Source organism: Rhinoderma darwinii, chromosome 2 (genome assembly GCF_050947455.1).
Source record: "Rhinoderma darwinii isolate aRhiDar2 chromosome 2, aRhiDar2.hap1, whole genome shotgun sequence".
NCBI classification, from domain to species: domain Eukaryota; kingdom Metazoa; phylum Chordata; class Amphibia; order Anura; family Rhinodermatidae; genus Rhinoderma; species Rhinoderma darwinii.
Window position 1 is genome coordinate 208,731,088 of NC_134688.1, and position 17,063 is coordinate 208,748,150.

General features: G+C 42.8%; 1 protein-coding gene across 1 annotated transcript; it reads left to right on the forward strand.

Moving 5' to 3' along the window:
• The first annotated feature begins 5,794 nt into the window (after positions 1-5,794).
• RPL24 (ribosomal protein L24) lies at positions 5,795-16,803 on the forward strand. Its single transcript, XM_075852800.1, has 6 exons — positions 5,795-5,880; positions 6,024-6,099; positions 7,080-7,190; positions 13,225-13,361; positions 15,285-15,342; positions 16,676-16,803. The coding sequence occupies exons 1-6, from the start codon at positions 5,876-5,878 to the stop codon at positions 16,754-16,756; spliced, it is 468 nt and encodes a 155-aa protein (XP_075708915.1). The 5' UTR covers positions 5,795-5,875; the 3' UTR covers positions 16,757-16,803.
• Positions 16,804-17,063: the final 260 nt, after the last annotated feature.

Here is a 17,063-nt window from a genome sequence, read left to right on the forward strand (position 1 = left end):
TCGTTGTCAGTTTCGAGAGCTGGCTCCGGAAGCAGAGGAAGAAGGGATCTCATGCCCAACTCATTTATGGGATTTGATTTTGGATTGATTTCTTCTAAAATTAAAAATTTCTTAGCGCCAAGAACATGGGCTGACTATTCAGCTGCATGGAGTGATTGGCTTTCTTTTTGTTCAAATCTAGAAGTTTATTATTTGCATAACGATGTTAGCTTGTTTTTATTATTTATCTGCGATTTAATTCAGAAGGAACTTTCTGCGTCCAACATTTCAAAAATTCTAGCAAGAATCTCTTTTTTTACTAAATTAATGGGATTACAACCAATCAATTATTTTACAGTCAAGCAGTTAAAGGGAATGTGTTGCCAGCAAAACATGTTTTTTTTTTTTTAAATTAAACATTTAGTGTGTAGGTGATTAAACATTGTTCAAATTTTTTTTATTTTTTTCACGAGTCAGGAAATATTATAAATTAGATTCTAATTTATAATATTTCCCATTGCTGGTCACTAGATGGAGCTATTCCCAAAATTGCAGCATTGCATGTGGTAAAGCAACCACATTGCTTTTTGCTGCAAAATTGGGAAAAAAGCACTCGCTCTAGTGAGCTCTGAGAATCCCCCCCCTCCTTTATCCTGGCTAGTGCCGGGATAAACGAGGGGATTGAACGGTCTAACCTCCTACACTGTGTGTCGCCATTTTTTGAGCTAACACACAGTGTAGTAGGTTTACATACAGTAGTAAACACACACAAACACGAACATACATAGAAATCTCTTACCTGCTCCTGCCGCCGCGGCTCCCTCCGGCCCGTCCGCTCCGTCTGCTGCCGCTGGTCCAAGTGCACAAGTCCGGAAGCCGCGACCGGAAGTAGTAATCTTACTGTCCGGCCGCGACTTCCGGTCCACAGGAAAATGGCGCCGGACGGCGCGCATTTCAAATTGGACTGTGTGGGAGCGGCGCATGCGCAGTTCCCACACAGACGGCGTACACAGAAGTGGATGGGACGGGACCCGTTCGCAGTCCCTATGGGACTGTGGCTGCCGTATTCCATGTCTGTATGTGTCGTTAATCGACACATACAGAAATGGAAAAAAAATGGCAGCCCCCATAGGGAAGAAAAAGTGAAAAAATAGAAAAAAGTAACACACAAACACACAAATTAATACAAACGTTTTTAATAAAACACTAACATTAAACTGACATGAAAAAATTTTTTGTGGTGACACTTCCTTTAAAGGGCTATCGGAGTAATTTTTCTTTCTTAGACAGTAGGAGACCTATTTCTGTTAATCTTTTAAGTAAGTTGTGGTCTGCTTTGGCGCAAATTTGTTTTGATAGTTTTGAAGTATAACAATAGAAAAAAGGAGGGTTTGATCCAGCATGGATTGTAGATAAAATAGAACGAAGTTCCAAGTTTAATGAACAAAAAATAGTTGGTTAAAAATCAGGACATGGGTTGAAGTGTGAAATCCTGTAGTGTGAGGAAAAATATCGATGATATGGAAAGCCTACGCATTTCAGACGCTGCAAGCGTCCTTAATCATGGCTTTCTTAGACAGTAGGAGACCTATTTCTGTTAATCTTTTAAGTAAGTTGTGGTCTGCTTTGGCGCAAATTTGTTTTGATAGTTTTGAAGTATGTTTATTTCATACAGTGTTTGTGGTTGCCTTTTTTGTAGCACTAAGAATAGGTGAATTAGTATCGATCAATAAAAAAGTTAGTTCTGGTTTAGATTGTAAAGATGTTCAGTTGAGAGGTTCATCTGTATCTATTTTCTTAAGAAAGTCAAAAACAGATCAGTCTGGTCGTGGTTTCTGGATAAGATTAAATAATTTTGAAGGTTCTGTAATTTGTCCCGTACTGAATCTTCAGGAATGGTTTATAATTAGCCCTTCAGTTGAAGGTCCTTTTTTGTTACACCAAAATATGTCTCCATTAACCAGGTTCCAATTTAATTCAATCTTAAAAAAATGTTTCGTTTTATTAGATTTAGGTAATTTGAAATTTTCATCCCACTCTTTCAGAATAGGCGCTGCTACTGAAGCAGCTAGATTAGGTTTAGATGAGTCTAGAATTAAACGTATAGGTAGATGGGAATCAAGCAGCTTTAGACTATATGTTAGACCTGAATTGTTGATTATGGATTAATTATTATTTCCTTTAGGTAAAAAGTTAGTGGTCTGCATAGTTGGCCACTCTTTTATCTTTTGGGCGCAGAAGAGAGCAAGCAAATGAAGTTATTCTGAAAATTCGTCTTTTGATCTGAATGTTTTTAATATTTTTTGGTGGGGTGTAAGAGGATTAGGCTATGTTCACACGGAGTATTTTGGGGGAGGAATATCTGCCTCAAAGCTCCAAACGGAATTTTGAGGCAGATATTCCTCCCCCAAAATACTCCGTGTGAATAGCAATGATCGCGCCGTTTTTCGCCCGCGGCCATTGAGCGCCGCGGGCAGAAAACACGCTTTCTCCTGCCTCCCATTGAAGTCAATGGGAGGTCGGAGGCGGAAGCGCCCGAAGATAGGGCATGTCGCTTCTTTTTCCCGCGAGGCAGTTTTACTGCTCGCGGGAAAAAGACGCCGATGCCTCCCATTGAAATCAATGGGAGGCGTTCTCGGGCCGTTTCTGCCGAGTTTTGCGACGCGGTTTCCGCGTCAAAAAACTCGGCAAAAGACCCCGTGTGAACATAGCCTTACAGTGGAAGAGAGTTATGGCTAAATTGAAGAAACTGAATGCGTCTTGGCCATGTCCGGAAGTTTTAATAATTCATATCGGTGGTAATGACATTGGAAAAGTTAGGACATTAGATTTAATTTGGGAAATGAGAAGGGATTTCACTATAATAAAATGCATCTTTCCCAGTTCTGTTTTAATTTTTTCTGAAATAGTTCCTAGATTATTATGGACAGGTAATGTATGTTCATTCTTAGAAAAAATAAGGAAGAGAGTCAATCGAGCAATGGAAAAGTATTTACTCTCTTTAGGGGGTTTTTCATACAGATATATTGATCTGGAGGGTTTTACCTCGGGCCTTTATAGGTCAGATGGTATTCATCTTTCTGAAGTTGGGATTGATATTTTAATCTAGGGCTGCAAAATGTCATTGAAAAATGGCTGAGATGTTTTTTTTGGGGGGTCGTCTATTGCTGATTCATGGCTTGTGGGGTTTAGTCTCCCTGCTAATGCCGGGGGGACTTGGTACAATAATTTTATGATGATTAATGAATTTTCTATAATTTTATGGTTATGTTGTATTTAATTATTTATTCTTTGGTAACCCTTAATAAACATCGCGGCCTATATTTTCCAATTTTTTAAAATTGTCGTTGTTATTTATTCTGTGCTATTCTATGTTGGGGTTTGTGTTACTATGTCAGGACCCCCCATAGCAATTGCTTGGGGGACACATGGTAACACAGCCCCATGTCATTTTGTATTTAAAGAGACTCTGTCACCACATTATAAGTGCCCTATCTCCTATATAAGGAGATCGGCGCTGTAATGTAGGTGACAGTAATGCTTTTTATTTAAAAAAAACTATCTTTTTTCACAAAGTTAGGAGCGATTTAAGTTTATGCTAATGAACTATCTTAATGGCCAAGTGGGCGTACTTTTACTTTCGACCAATGGGGGCGTTGTACAGAGGAGTGCATGACGCTGACCAATCAGCATCATGCACTCCTCTCCATTCATTTACACTGCACTAGCGATATAGATATATCGCTATGTGCAGCCTCATACACAAGCCCTAACATTACTACAGTGTCCTGATAATGAATACACATGACCATCCAGCCTGGGCGTCATGTGTATTCAGAATCCTGACACTTCTGATTCTTTTCTGTGAGATTCCAGCAACGGATACGAAATCTCGTTTAGCTCCGAGATCTCGCAGGATTTCGTATCCGTTGCTGGAATCTCACAAAAAAGAGTCAGAAGTGTCAGGATTCTGAGTACACATGACGTCCAGGCTGGATGGTCATGTATATTCATTATCAGGACACTGTAGTAATGTTAGGGATTGTGTATGTAGCTGCACATAGTGATATATCTATATCGCTAGTGCAGTGTAAATGAATGGAGAGGAGTGCATGATGCTGATTGGTCAGCGTCATGCACTCCTCTGTACAACGCCCCCATTGGTCGAAAGTAAAAGTACGCCCAAGTATGGAGATGAATATGGACTTTTATTTTTAACCTCTTGAGGACACAGCCAATTTTTTTCAAATCTGACGTCATTTTATGTGGTAATAACTTTGGAATACTTTTATGTATCCAAGCGATTCTGAGACTGTTTTCTCATGACACATTGTACTTTATGTTAGTGGTAACATTTGGTTGATACATTCAGTGTTTATTTGTGAAAAACACCAAAATTACACCACACCATCCGACGCTTGGCATTGTACTTGGTGATGTAAGGCTTGCATGCAGCCACTCGGCCATGGAAACCCATGCCATGAAGCTGCTGGGGCACAGTTTTTGTGCAGATGTTAATGCCAGAGGCAACTGCATGGCCAGGTACTGGATTTTATACACCTGAGGCAATGGGACTAAATGAAACACCTGAATTCATGCCCCCACTGGTCTTATTTTACTAGGTTGCAGCAATGAAGTTTTGTAATTACCATGTGACTTCGGCCGCCAATCATGGGCCATTAATGTGGATGGCACATTAGCCGTATACGTGTCAAACTGGGGCTATTAAAAAATTTGGATAATACATTCGAGTTTGGGAGGTCCCATCCAAAAGAAAGCAGAGATTGTGTTGAGTTTACATTGCCCTTCCTCCATATCACTCCTGGCAGCAGTCTTAGGCTATGTTCACACGGAGTATTTTGGGGGAGGAATATCTGCCTCAAAATTCCGTTTGGAACTTTGAGGCAGATATTCCTCTCCCTGCACGCTGATTTTCGCGGCAATTATCGCGCCGTTTTTTGCCCGCGGCCATTGAGCGCCGCGGGCATAAAACAGCGAGAAATACGCTTTCTCCTGCCTCCCATTGAAGTCAATGGGAGGTCAGAGGCGGAGGCGCCCGAAGATAGGGCATGTCGCTTCTTTTTCCCGCGAGGCAGTTTTACTGCTCGCGGGAAAAAGACGCCGACACCTCCCATTTAAATCAATGGGAGGCGTTCTCGGGCCGTTTTTGCCGAGTTTTGCGACGCGGTTTCCGCGTCAAAAAACTCTGCAAAATACCCCGTGTGAACATAGCCTTAAGTTGCTCTTGTAATAATAATAATAATAAAAAAAGTTAGCTGAATTAAAAAACACAAGTCAGTCAACTTGGCTCCTTTATTCTGATATATAATAATAATAATAATAATAACATAGTTATATTGCAAGTTGCACTCAATTGTAAGGGTATGTGCACACACACTAATTACGTCCGTAATTGACGGACGTATTTCGGCCGCAAGTACCGGACCGAACACACTGCAGGGAGCCATTACGGACGTAATTAGTGTGTGTGCACATACCCTTAGTATGTCTAAGCAGAGTATCCCGAGCCAATACAAAGATGCAGGCATGTGATTGGGAATAAAACCATCTGTGACTGGCACTGACTGCTTTGGCTGACACATTGCTGCCAGCCACAGATGCCCCCATAAGTGCCGTCCACAAATACACCTAAAAGTGCCAGTCACAGATGCATCTGTAAGTTTCTGTGTTCCCCCCCCCTTTTTTTTTTTCCAAAATTTCCAAATTATTTTTGATCGATGATCGTTAGTAAATCCAGAGATCATAACCGGCCTTACAATAAGCCTTCCAAAGCGGCAGTGAAGGTGTTACAGCAGAGCCACGCCCCTCCTGGCGTCACTATATTTAACCGATTACCCATAATCCTCTCTTTCTCTTCGCCATCTTAGCCGGCGCCATGAAGTAAGCCTGGACTGTCTTTTATGGTGTCTTGTGTAAATCTGCCGCCATCCTGCACCCCTCGCCCGTTCCTCGCTCCGCCGCGATGGGGAGGTGGTGGTGCCGGTCCCTCCAGTCGCTGACCGCTCTTCATTTTGTGTTTGCAGGGTCGAGCTGTGCAGCTTCAGCGGTTACAAGATCTACCCGGGGCACGGGCGGCGGTATGCCAGGACTGACGGGAAGGTATGGCGCTGAGGACTGTGTGTTGTGTCAGGGAGGTGGGCGCTCTATGAAGTATACGTTTGTGTGCGGTTCCGGAGGCCTGTGTTGTGATGTAGGCCGCTGGTGACTTCCGCCTCCTCCATAGAGGTGGCTGTGATGAGGGCTGATCACGTCACATGTGAGGGGCTGCTGTGTAACCTGAGGTTTGTGTATATGTAGCAGAGCTGACTGGGGTTGTATTCTCTATATGTAACCGGGCTGATAGCAGAGTCCCCTGTTTGTCGTCTCAGTCTTGGGGCCTGTTGCCACTGTTCATAGTGTCTGTCCCACATATGTACCAGGATGATGCCATACATAGCCGTAGGCCCCTATATACCCAACGAATGCCAAGTGTACTTTCTGCATCTATCCTGCTGGTATACCTTCTATTGTGCTGTATGGGATAGCGCAGTCTGAGCTATTCCATACAGAAGCATCCAGTATAGAAGTCTGGTATATGTATGCCTGTATACGTTGCTATGGTACGGCTCCCGCTCCGCAGCAATACAGTGTTCACTTCTGCTTAAAGGGATTCCGTCAGCAGTGTTGAGACCTCAAAACTACTGACCGCAATATTGGGGAGGTGGGATCGTTTTAAACCTATCGGATCGTTTGTGCCAGTTGCATGACCAAGAAATAGATGTTTAATTCTGCCGACACCGCGGTCGCAAGTGCCACTGAGGTGGGCACTTCATTTGGAACTGCTACTGGCTTCTCACTGCCAGCCTTGCCCCTCTAGTGGTCTCCTGACTGGCTGCTAGAGCGGTCACTCAAAGCAGAGAGTGGCACTTGCGATGGGGGAATCAAACATCGTTTTTTTGGCCATGCATCTCGCTTGTTTACAATGCCCTTCCCCCATATCCCTCTTGTCAGCAGGCTCAAGGCATCAAATCTGCTGACTGATTCCCTTCAGGGTGATCGTTGCTGTGACCTCTGTATAATGTCAACTCTGTTTTCATCAGGTGTTCCAGTTCCTTAATGCAAAATGTGAGTCTGCATTTCTCTCCAAGAGGAACCCTCGTCAGATCAACTGGACTGTCCTGTACAGGAGAAAACACAAGAAGGGCCAGTCGGTATGTACGGTGCTGCGCCTCTATTCTAGTTTGGAGTGATATGATTGTTCAGCAGGCTCTAGAATGGCTCTAGAATGGATTTCTAAAGGGGTGCATTGTTTATGTATACATACAGAGTGGGCACCTTATCTTCCCTATTGAAGTGGCCACTGTTATCTTTTAAAGGGGTTTCTCCATCTTGGGCTTTTTATGGCATCTCCACAGGCCACCTATCTCTAGAACGGGGCACCCTAAACTCTGTTCTAGCTTACTTGTCTCCCGGCCACATCCTGGGGAGCTAACAGCCATGGTGCCAGTCACTATTTATTAGCATCTTGCTTTTTCTTAAGGTTTGTGGTCTTTTGGTTGCCCCCTACCATATGCAGTTTTATGGTGCCAACGTGATTACCAAGTATTTACATTGCATCTTAATGGAAGGTAATGGGTTCTGTATAATGTACATGGGGTCACACTAATGATTCCTAGCATCAGCTGTTGGGAGAGAGTATTCCTTTTCCATGTTTCCTGCGTATTACGTGCAGATTTGCCGCGTGTGTTTTAGTGCAGCAAAAAAAAACACCCAGAGTAATACATTACCAGCAAAGTAAATGATATTTCAAGAAATCTCCTACACGTTGGAGATTTTAATTTCTGCATGTAAATTGATCTGCAGTGACTTTTAAAATCTGCAGCATGTCAATTTATCTTGTGCTTCCGCTTGCTGACTTTTTATTTTTTTATTTTATTTTTTTAAAACACCAAAATCCGCAGCATAAAAAGTCAACCTATTTCTGCAACAAGATGCTAAAAACGCACCAGGAAATCCAATTGGGTGCAGAGTTTACCTGCAGATTCGATGTGGACTTTCTGCAACATGTGCATGTAGCCTAAAGTGGTTATCCCACAAAGTATAATATATAAAGTTATAGAACCTGTAAAACTAAGTGATTTTGCGATCGAAATGTTAGAAATTTTTTTCTGTGCAGCAATATCTTATGTAAGCAGCAACTAATGCCCCTAAGTTTTTCTTCTGTGACCACCTTCATAAGGCAGAGGTGGACACACATATGTTGTTGCTGTCCTTATCCGACTCGGCACAGTGATCTTTTCTGTGATGCGGCCTATTGAATATACTTGGCTTCTCTAGAACAAAGCTCTGGCTTCAGGGGCAGTTACAATAGTAGAACTGCAAGTAACTCCTGGGAACGAGTGTGACCGGAGCGGCTGCCCACAAGCCACCAACTGAGCAGGGAACAAATCTAAGTGAAGGGTGAAAATGTAAGATTCATTATGAGTTTTAGGCATTATCACATTAGATAACTATATCCTGTTTATGAGGGGTTTTTTCCCCCTACGACTGTTGGACTGTCGCCATGGACTTAATGCTATCAGTCGTATGGTTGTTGGAGCTTTACGTGGTCACCATGACTAATGAAAGGGTGATTAAAGAGGCTCTGTCACCACATTATAAGTGCCCTATCTACTACATAAGGAGATGGGCGCTGTAATGTAGGTGACAGCAGTGTTTTTTATTTAGAAAAACGATCTCTTTTTACCACGTTAGGAGCAATTTTAGCTTTATTCTAATTAGTTTCTTAATGCCCAAGTGGGCGTGTTTTTACTTTAGTCCAAGTGGGCGTTGTACAGAGAAGTTTGACGCTGACCAATCAGCGTCATGCACTTCTCCCCTTTCATTTAGACAGCGCATAGTGACACTGCGTTGTTCGCTATGTGCTGTCTTATGCTGACATTTACGTTACTGAAGTGTTTAGACAGTAACTAGACATTCTTTCTAGACAGGACGGGATGTCTGTTCACAATCCCGACACTTCGTTAACGTTTGTGTGGGAGTTACAGCACAGCAAAGCGTAATCTCGCTGTAACCTGTAATTTACAGCGAGATTACACTTTGATCTGCTGTAAGTACCACAGAAAGGTTAACAAAGTATCGGGATTGTGAATAGACATCCCGTCCTGGCTGGAAGGAATGTCTAGTTACTGTCTAAACACTTCAGTAACGTAAATGTCAGCATAAGACAGCACATAGCGAACAACGCAGTGTCACTATGCGCTGTCTAAATGAATGGGGAGAAGTGCATGATGCTGATTGGTCAGCGTCACACACTCCTCTGTACAACGCCCACTTGGTCTAAAGTAAAAACACGCCCACTTGGGCATTAAGAAACGAATTAGCATAAATCAAAAATCGCTCCTAACGTGGTAAAAATAGGTTGTTTTTCTGAATAAAAAGCATTACTGTCACCTACATTACAGCGCCGATCTCCTTATGTAGAAGATAGGGCAGTTATAATGTGGTGACATTCTCTTTAATTAGAGATGCCTGCCATCGTGCACCACCCTGCATTGGTTATCACTGCAATTGGGCAGTCAATTTTGCGGCAAAAAAAAAAAAACTATCACTGCACCACAGGGCACAGTGAAATGGTGATTGGTGCAGTCTAGTACAGCACCAATCCCTGCCATGTATTCATGGGGTGGTGATACTACCTCTGCAATTGGTCGCTCTGTACAGACTGACCAGTTGAAGCCATGGATGGTGTTTCATCCCGTCTGCCTGCCTTAATTTGGCTAGGAACGGTGTGCAGAGTGGATGCATAACGCCTCTGACCCAAACCGACCTGTGTTTAGGCCTCCCGTGCTGGCGATTGTCTTCTGCATCCTGCGGTGTAGTCACTCAGCGTAATCGTCATAAACAAACTTCAGCAGCATCAGTCTATGGGTGAGGTATGGAACAAAAATGTGTAAGCTGTGAAAGTAGCTCAGGATACACCCACGTGTTTCGGGTTTACGAAGGGAAGGACTTCAGGATTGACACAACCTCTTGACCCTTCCTGGGGGTTAGTGGGAAATTAGTGTGGGATTTGCTGGACTATGGAATCCCGCCTTTACGTGGATAACATCTATACCAGCATCCAGCTAAAAGTGCCTCCACCAGAATTACTGCAGCGTGTGGCACCGTTCGCAAAAAAAAACCCAAGAGGCCTCCCTGAAACACAGCTTGACCAGTCTCTGAAGGGGTGAGAGCAGGGCAGTCTGAAGCGAGAAAATGTTGTCCAAGGGCAAAAGGGGTATCCTTCCACTGTACTGGTACCTCAGGGGCTCCGCAAATGCAACATGGCACCGAAAACCAATCCAGCAAAATCTGCATGACAAATGGCACGCCTTCCCTTCTGAGTTGTGCTCTGTGCCCAAACAGCAGGTTGTGACCAGTTTTTCTCCTTTATCCATTGTAAGAATATTGTAAAAAAATGCATATCTTCATTTTTACAGGCTAATTCCAGTAAATTCCACAATAAAACTTTGGGATAAAATGCTCACTACACCTCTAGATAAATGCCTTACGGGGCATAGTTTCCCAAATGGAGTCACTTCTCAGTAGGGATGCACAATGCATCGAAACTTCGACACTGTGCATCCCCAAACGGTTCGATACCGTTTCATGTATTTCGATACGAAGCTGTGCAGAGCTCACTCTCATAACTCCCGACCACGACGTGGCAGCGGGAGGCAAGTAAGCTAGAACAGGATTTTAGGGACCAGTTAAGTGGCGTTGAGGGGGCCTATATATTACAAACACCCAATAAATTGGCGTATTTAAAAAAAAAAAAACACCCCTCAAAGTATTCAAAACGGCATTTAGAAAGCTTCTTAATCCTTTAGGCATTTCACAGGATTTAGAGCGGTTGTCAAAAGAAAATGTTATCCCCCAAACTGCGTGACAGGTGATAAAAACTGAATGTGGGGGTCAAACCACTGGGATCCTCACCAATCACTAATGAGTGGAGTGGCAGGTCCAGCGTGCACCCCATTTATTCTCTATGGCACTGCCAGAGATAGCCAAGTGCTGTATCTCCAACAGCCCCATAGACAGTAAATGATCGTGGAGGTCCCAGAAGTCAGACACCTGCGGTTAGGGGGATAGCATTTAATCTTGGGACAACCACTTTAAAGCAGTGTGGAGGTAATAGTTACATTTTTTGCAGAAAATCACTCGATCCATTTTTTACTGTAAAGAGTTAAGAGAAACAACTCCATATTTATTCCCCAATTCTGCAGTTTAGAAATATCCCACATGTGGCCCTAGTATGGTCATTGCCCCATTGTTCCCCTGAAGACGCCATCTCGGCAAAGCATGTCGTGGGGGCTTTGAATGTTTTTACCATACTTGGCATCCATTCTGGAATAGGTCTTCAGGCGCTTTCATCCAGTATATTAATTTTACTTCTGTTCGCATAGACTGACTATTACATCTATAGGAGTGATAACGTCTCTGGACTCATTGGTTGTTTAGAATATAGGCTATGCTGTTTCCTGATCTCCTATAGAAGTAAATTGAAGTTACGGAAAAAGCATAGCATGGTGAGCTACGCTGTTTCCGTAGCTCCCACTCACTCCTATGGGAGTTGTGGTAACAGCGTAGCTCAGTGAGCACTCTGGTTACCGTAACTCCCGAACACCTAACCAGGAAGGGGGCAGCGGAGCTGAGTAAACTAGAATGAGGTTTGGGCCGCCCCGTTCTACATAGCCCAATATGGGAAAACCCCCTTTAATAGATTTATCTGGAGACCTAAAACTGCTCACTATTCTTAGAAAATGAATCCAAATGACTTGCCGATAAACTTTCATTTTAAATTCTTTGCAGACTGGCTGTGTTAAAGAGGCTCTGTCACCAGATTTTGCAGCCCCTATCTGCTATTGCAGCAGATAGGCGCTGCAATGTAGATTACAGTAACGTTTTTATTTTTAAAAAACGAGCATTTTTGGCCAAGTTATGACCATTTTCGTATTTATGCAAATGAGGCTTGCAAAAGTACAACTGGGCGTGTTTAAAGTAAAAGTACAACTGGGCGTGTATTATGTGCGTACATCGGGGCGTGTTTACTACTTTTACTAGCTGGGCTTTCTGACGAGAAGTATCATCCACTTCTCTTCAGAACGCCCAGCTTCTGGCAGTGCAGACACAGCCGTGTTCTCGAGAGATCACGCTGTGTCGTCACTCGCAGGTCCTGCATCGTGTCAGACGAGCGAGGACACATCGGCACCAGAGGCTACAGATGATTCTGCAGCAGCATCAGCGTTTGCAGGTAAGTCGATGTAGCTACTTACCTACAAATGCTGATGCTGCTGCAGAATCAACTGTAGCCTCTGGTGCCGACACGATGCAGGACCTGTGAGTGACGTCACAGCGTGATCTCTCGAGAACACGGCTGTGTCTGCACTGCCAGAAGCTGGGCGTTCTGAAGAGAAGTGGATGATACTTCTCGTCAGAACGCCCAGCTAGTAAAAGTAGTGAACACGCCCCGATGTACGCACATAATACACGCCCAGTTGTACGCACATAATACACGCCCAGTTGTACTTTTACTTTTCAACACGCCCAGTTGTACTTTTGCAAGCCTCATTTGCATAAATACGAAAATGGTCATAACTTGGCCAAAAATGCTTGTTTTTTAAAAATAAAAACGTTACTGTAATCTACATTGCAGCGCCTATCTGCTGCAATAGCAGATAGGGGTTGCAAAATCTGGTGACAGAGCCTCTTTAACTAGCTCACGTGATGCAGAAAGCTCTGTAGTTTTCTTCTACTTGATGACGCACCGACACAGCTCTGCCTGCCTGTCTATTGGTGTCAGTATGTCAATCAGGCCGAAAGGGGCTGGCTCTGTCTGCATCATTCTTTAGCCAGCCCCCCTTCTTAGTCCTGACTCTTGAGGGAGAAGCTTAGCGCATGCGCAGCCCATCAAGCAAGGAGTGGACAAGGGATTGGCTGGGGAGAGGAGCATAGAGCATCAGGGTATATGTAGTTTCTTTGGAGTCACTAAGTCGTGTCTGAATCGGTTGTACATGTTTGTGCCACAATATTAAGGTTAGGCTAGTAGCATTAAAACTGAAAAAAAAAATTGTACCATAAAGGAAGCGGTATGTGTTAAGGGAAGTTTTTAATGGTTTTGGATTGTCGGACTGATTGATTTGGCCTGTAAAAGCAGACAAATTGTTTCATTGTTTTATATCTAGTGATTTATTCCCCTTTTAGGAAGAGATCCAGAAGAAACGTTCCCGGCGTGCTGTAAAGTTCCAGAGGGCTATCACTGGTGCCTCTCTGGCTGAAATTATGGCTAAGAGAAACCAGAAGCCTGAAGTGCGAAAGGCTCAACGGGAACAGGCAATCAGGTGAGTGATAGAAGGGTTTTGAGTTGGCCACGCCGCATTGATGCAGTAATTCATGCAAAAGGAGCCCCGACCAAGTATTGAGGGCATATACTGTACATTTCAGTAGGCCTACATTTCGTTATTAAAAATCATTTTTGAAATTGGGCTTATATAATCTAATTTTCTGAGATACTAAATTTTGGGTATATTTTAACTGTTAGCCATAATCAACATTTAAAAAAATAAAATGCTGGAAATAGATCACTGTGTAATGAATCTATAAGAATGAGTGACTTTTTGAATTGAATTACTGAAATTAACCTTTTGATATTCTAATTAATTGAGAAGGACTAGTATATAGCAGATTTCTCCTCTTGTGTGCTATGTATGGCAACAAGTCGTATAATGGCCATAAATAGTTTTTCCTCATGTACACAGCTTATTATGGAAAGTCACCTGAAAAGTTACTTATGCTTTAATGTATATAATTTCATAATCCAGTAAGGACCTGTCCGCTCTTCTGATGTCTATCTTCATAAATGTATTCCTTGTGAAAAACAATGCTGGAGTATCTTCTTGGTACTCTGCATTGTGCTGATGTTATACCTGGAGATGTATGAATTAACCACTGAGTAAAATGTCCCTACGCACTGACTCTGCTCAGTCACAATGGGAATGCGAATTGCTCAGTTCTCAATGTTTTCATACGTTTCCAGGAGGAATAACAGGAATGGCACAACTTGGACATCTAAGAAAATATACTTCAGAATTGTTGAATGGGAAATAAAAGTAGTTTTGAAAACTGATGTCAGACCTGAATTATCCTCTTTAAAACAGTGTTTTTAATCTTACACATTTATGGCCTATTCACGGGAAATTCCATATGGCCATCCATGTACACGACGGATATTCACTCAGATTTCATGGTACTTTTAATCGCTACCTTTCATATCCCTAAAGAAATTAATCAAATAGGTAGCGATATCAACTGTATTTAATTCAAACACAATCTGCCTGTCTGATAAACAATGCAGAGTGTAATTTATTTTTTCCTTTTCTAGTGCTATCAGCACTTTGCCACTCTTAACCCTGTGAGTTGGTGGTGATCCAAGTTTCTATGACAAGACGAGCCTATTTTTATTATTAATTGATCCAGATACTGGTACCTATAGAATATGTTTTTTGGATTTTTAACAATAGATGTTTTGTAAAAAAATTTTTTAATGGTTATTTATAGTACTATTGCAGTCTGGACTTGGGCTCCCTTACCATCGGGGATGTGTTACCCCGTTGGTATAATAGTTTATCCTCGTCCGTGAAATCAGGGTAAATATCCTGAATTGTATTGCCAGGCTGCGAGGTTAAACTTCTTTTTGGTCACCGTAATCCTCGAGGATGCTGTGATATGTTGTTGAGCTGGCTGTGCTGTAAATCTATGTATACCAGCATGTAATTGCTGGTTCAGTTGCCAGCTGATGAGCCCTTATAAGGGCTAGTGACTCGTGCCAGTCACTCGGTGTGCCCTACACGTTTCACTGCTAACAATAGTAACTGCCGCAAATCAGCAGGGGCCTTCAGATTATAATATTATTAATTATTTATTTAGCATACAATGCATAAAAGGACATGCTGTCATGTCCAGGATCAGTCCAGTTTGCTAGCCTCCAGATTTCGTGGTACTGACTGAGATAGCCGAGTACAGTCCTCGGGTATCTGCCTGTTCCATAGATTTTGAAAAGAGGGCCAGTAGCGCGCATGCTCGACCGCCGCCCCATTCAGACTGGGGAAATAGGAAGCCTTGTACAGTCGATCTACAAGTTATCACCTATCCATTGGATAGGTGGATCCAATTATAACTTCACAATCGGAATACCCCTTTAAACATTAACGTAACTTGTCAATTAGTGTTAAACCGACTGAATAATGTTGATTCTCTATTTTCAGGGCTGCCAAAGAGGTAAAAAAGGCTAAGCAGGCTACCAAAAAGACTGTTCCTGCCAAGGTAAGGGCTGTGATGCTTATAGTAATTGTGTTCAGAGCCATCTAGAAAATACCTGATTCACTGGTCTACCTAATAGCTATGAAATTCTAGATTAAGACTCAATGGGTTGTCTCCTGAGACTTTATAGCATATCCACAGGATTCAGTATTAGATCGGTGGTGGTTTGAAGGGGCCACATCTGTGTAAGGTGTTGCAGCACTGCCCCATTTACTTGAATGGAAAGTGCTGCAATACCTTGCACACGCCATAATGTTCTTAGCCAGCCGCTGTGCAAGTATGAACGAAAATAAAATCCATGTAAACAAACAAGACCCAAAGAACAATAGGGGAGTCTGTTTTTTTTCCCTTTCCACCTATCAATTTTTTTTCTCCAGTAGATTAAATGGTACGTTAAATAGTACCATTAAAAACAACTATCGTCACGATGGGATAATACTTGCTGGGGTGGAGTGTGGGTTATGATATCCTCTGCTACAGATGTGTGTATGGTGGGTAGATTATATCTGCAGGAGGCAAAATATATGTTCGTGCCCTGTGGCACATTTTCTGTAAAAAAACGTATCGCAAAAAAACAGACTGAAAGTTGTCTTTAGGGCCCTCTTTACACCGGCTCTTTCACAATAATTGCCCTGTGTAAACAGGGCGACGGCCCGGCGATGAACGTTTGTTCGTCAGCTGATTGCATCGTTTAGGCAGCATAAGATATCTTTGTTGGCAGCACATCTTGGCGTGTAAACAGGTAGACATGCTGCCGACATGATAGAAATGTATGGGGACGAGCGATCGGAGTAACGAGTGTTTGTCCCCACACATGGCTCCTTGTGAAAAGAGCGAACAAGCGCTGATCACTCGTATACACGGCCCCAATCGGGTCCCAATCCTCTGATTGGAGTGGCAGGTTGAGCATGCGCACTGCTGCCCCTTTCACGGTCTATGGGACTGCTGGGGATATCTGAGTGCATGCTCCACCTGCTGCTCCATTCATTTTGAGGCATGGGACCCCCGTTCTCATGATCAGAAGGGCTCTGGCAGTTGGACCCCTATGGATCAGCATGTTATCACCTATTGTGTGTTTAGGGGATAACCTTTAATCTTGGGGCAACGCCTTTAACTTTTTAGTTGGAAAGTGCCTTTTATGCTACTCCAGTTTTACACAGTAAGTCATCACGACACTGATTTATAGACACTTGGGTCGAAAGTTTTATGCGGAACAATCGCTTAGTGTCTAATACATAAGACCTGATCATGTGAGCAATGTGCAGATTTTGAGTCTTAATAAAAAGTTAGTCTGAGTCAACCGATTTATTAAAAAAGCTATTCATGTCTCTTCTAGGCACCAACGAAGGCTGCACCCAAGCAAAAGATTTCCAAACCTGTGAAGATGCAGGCTCCCCGTGTTGGTGGAAAACGCTAAGCAATGGTTTACATTTGGACATGCTAATAAATTAGTCTTGAAAAATCTGAGACTTGTGTATTTGGTTTGCCATCTTAATATATCTTTTGGAATGTGGTAAACTTCATGTCTTTTCAGTCTTTTTGTTAAGCAAATTCTTGGTTTAGTTTGGTGATGGGTATTCCAGCCCCATTTGTTCTGTACCCCAAATTCTGGACAGCAAGGCACACTATCTTAAATAGGTCTGTACATGACTAGACGAACCTTGTTCTAAACTGGAATGAGTTTTAGGGTACATCTGAGTACTCCCATAATAGAAGTCTCATCC

Bases quoted from the DNA above. Each gene is read 5' to 3' on its own strand.
- RPL24 (XM_075852800.1), top strand. The intron at 6,100-7,079 runs GTATGGCGCTGA...TGTTTTCATCAG, and splicing joins ATGCCAGGACTGACGGGAAG to GTGTTCCAGTTCCTTAATGC. The intron at 13,362-15,284 runs GTGAGTGATAGA...CTCTATTTTCAG, and splicing joins CAACGGGAACAGGCAATCAG to GGCTGCCAAAGAGGTAAAAA.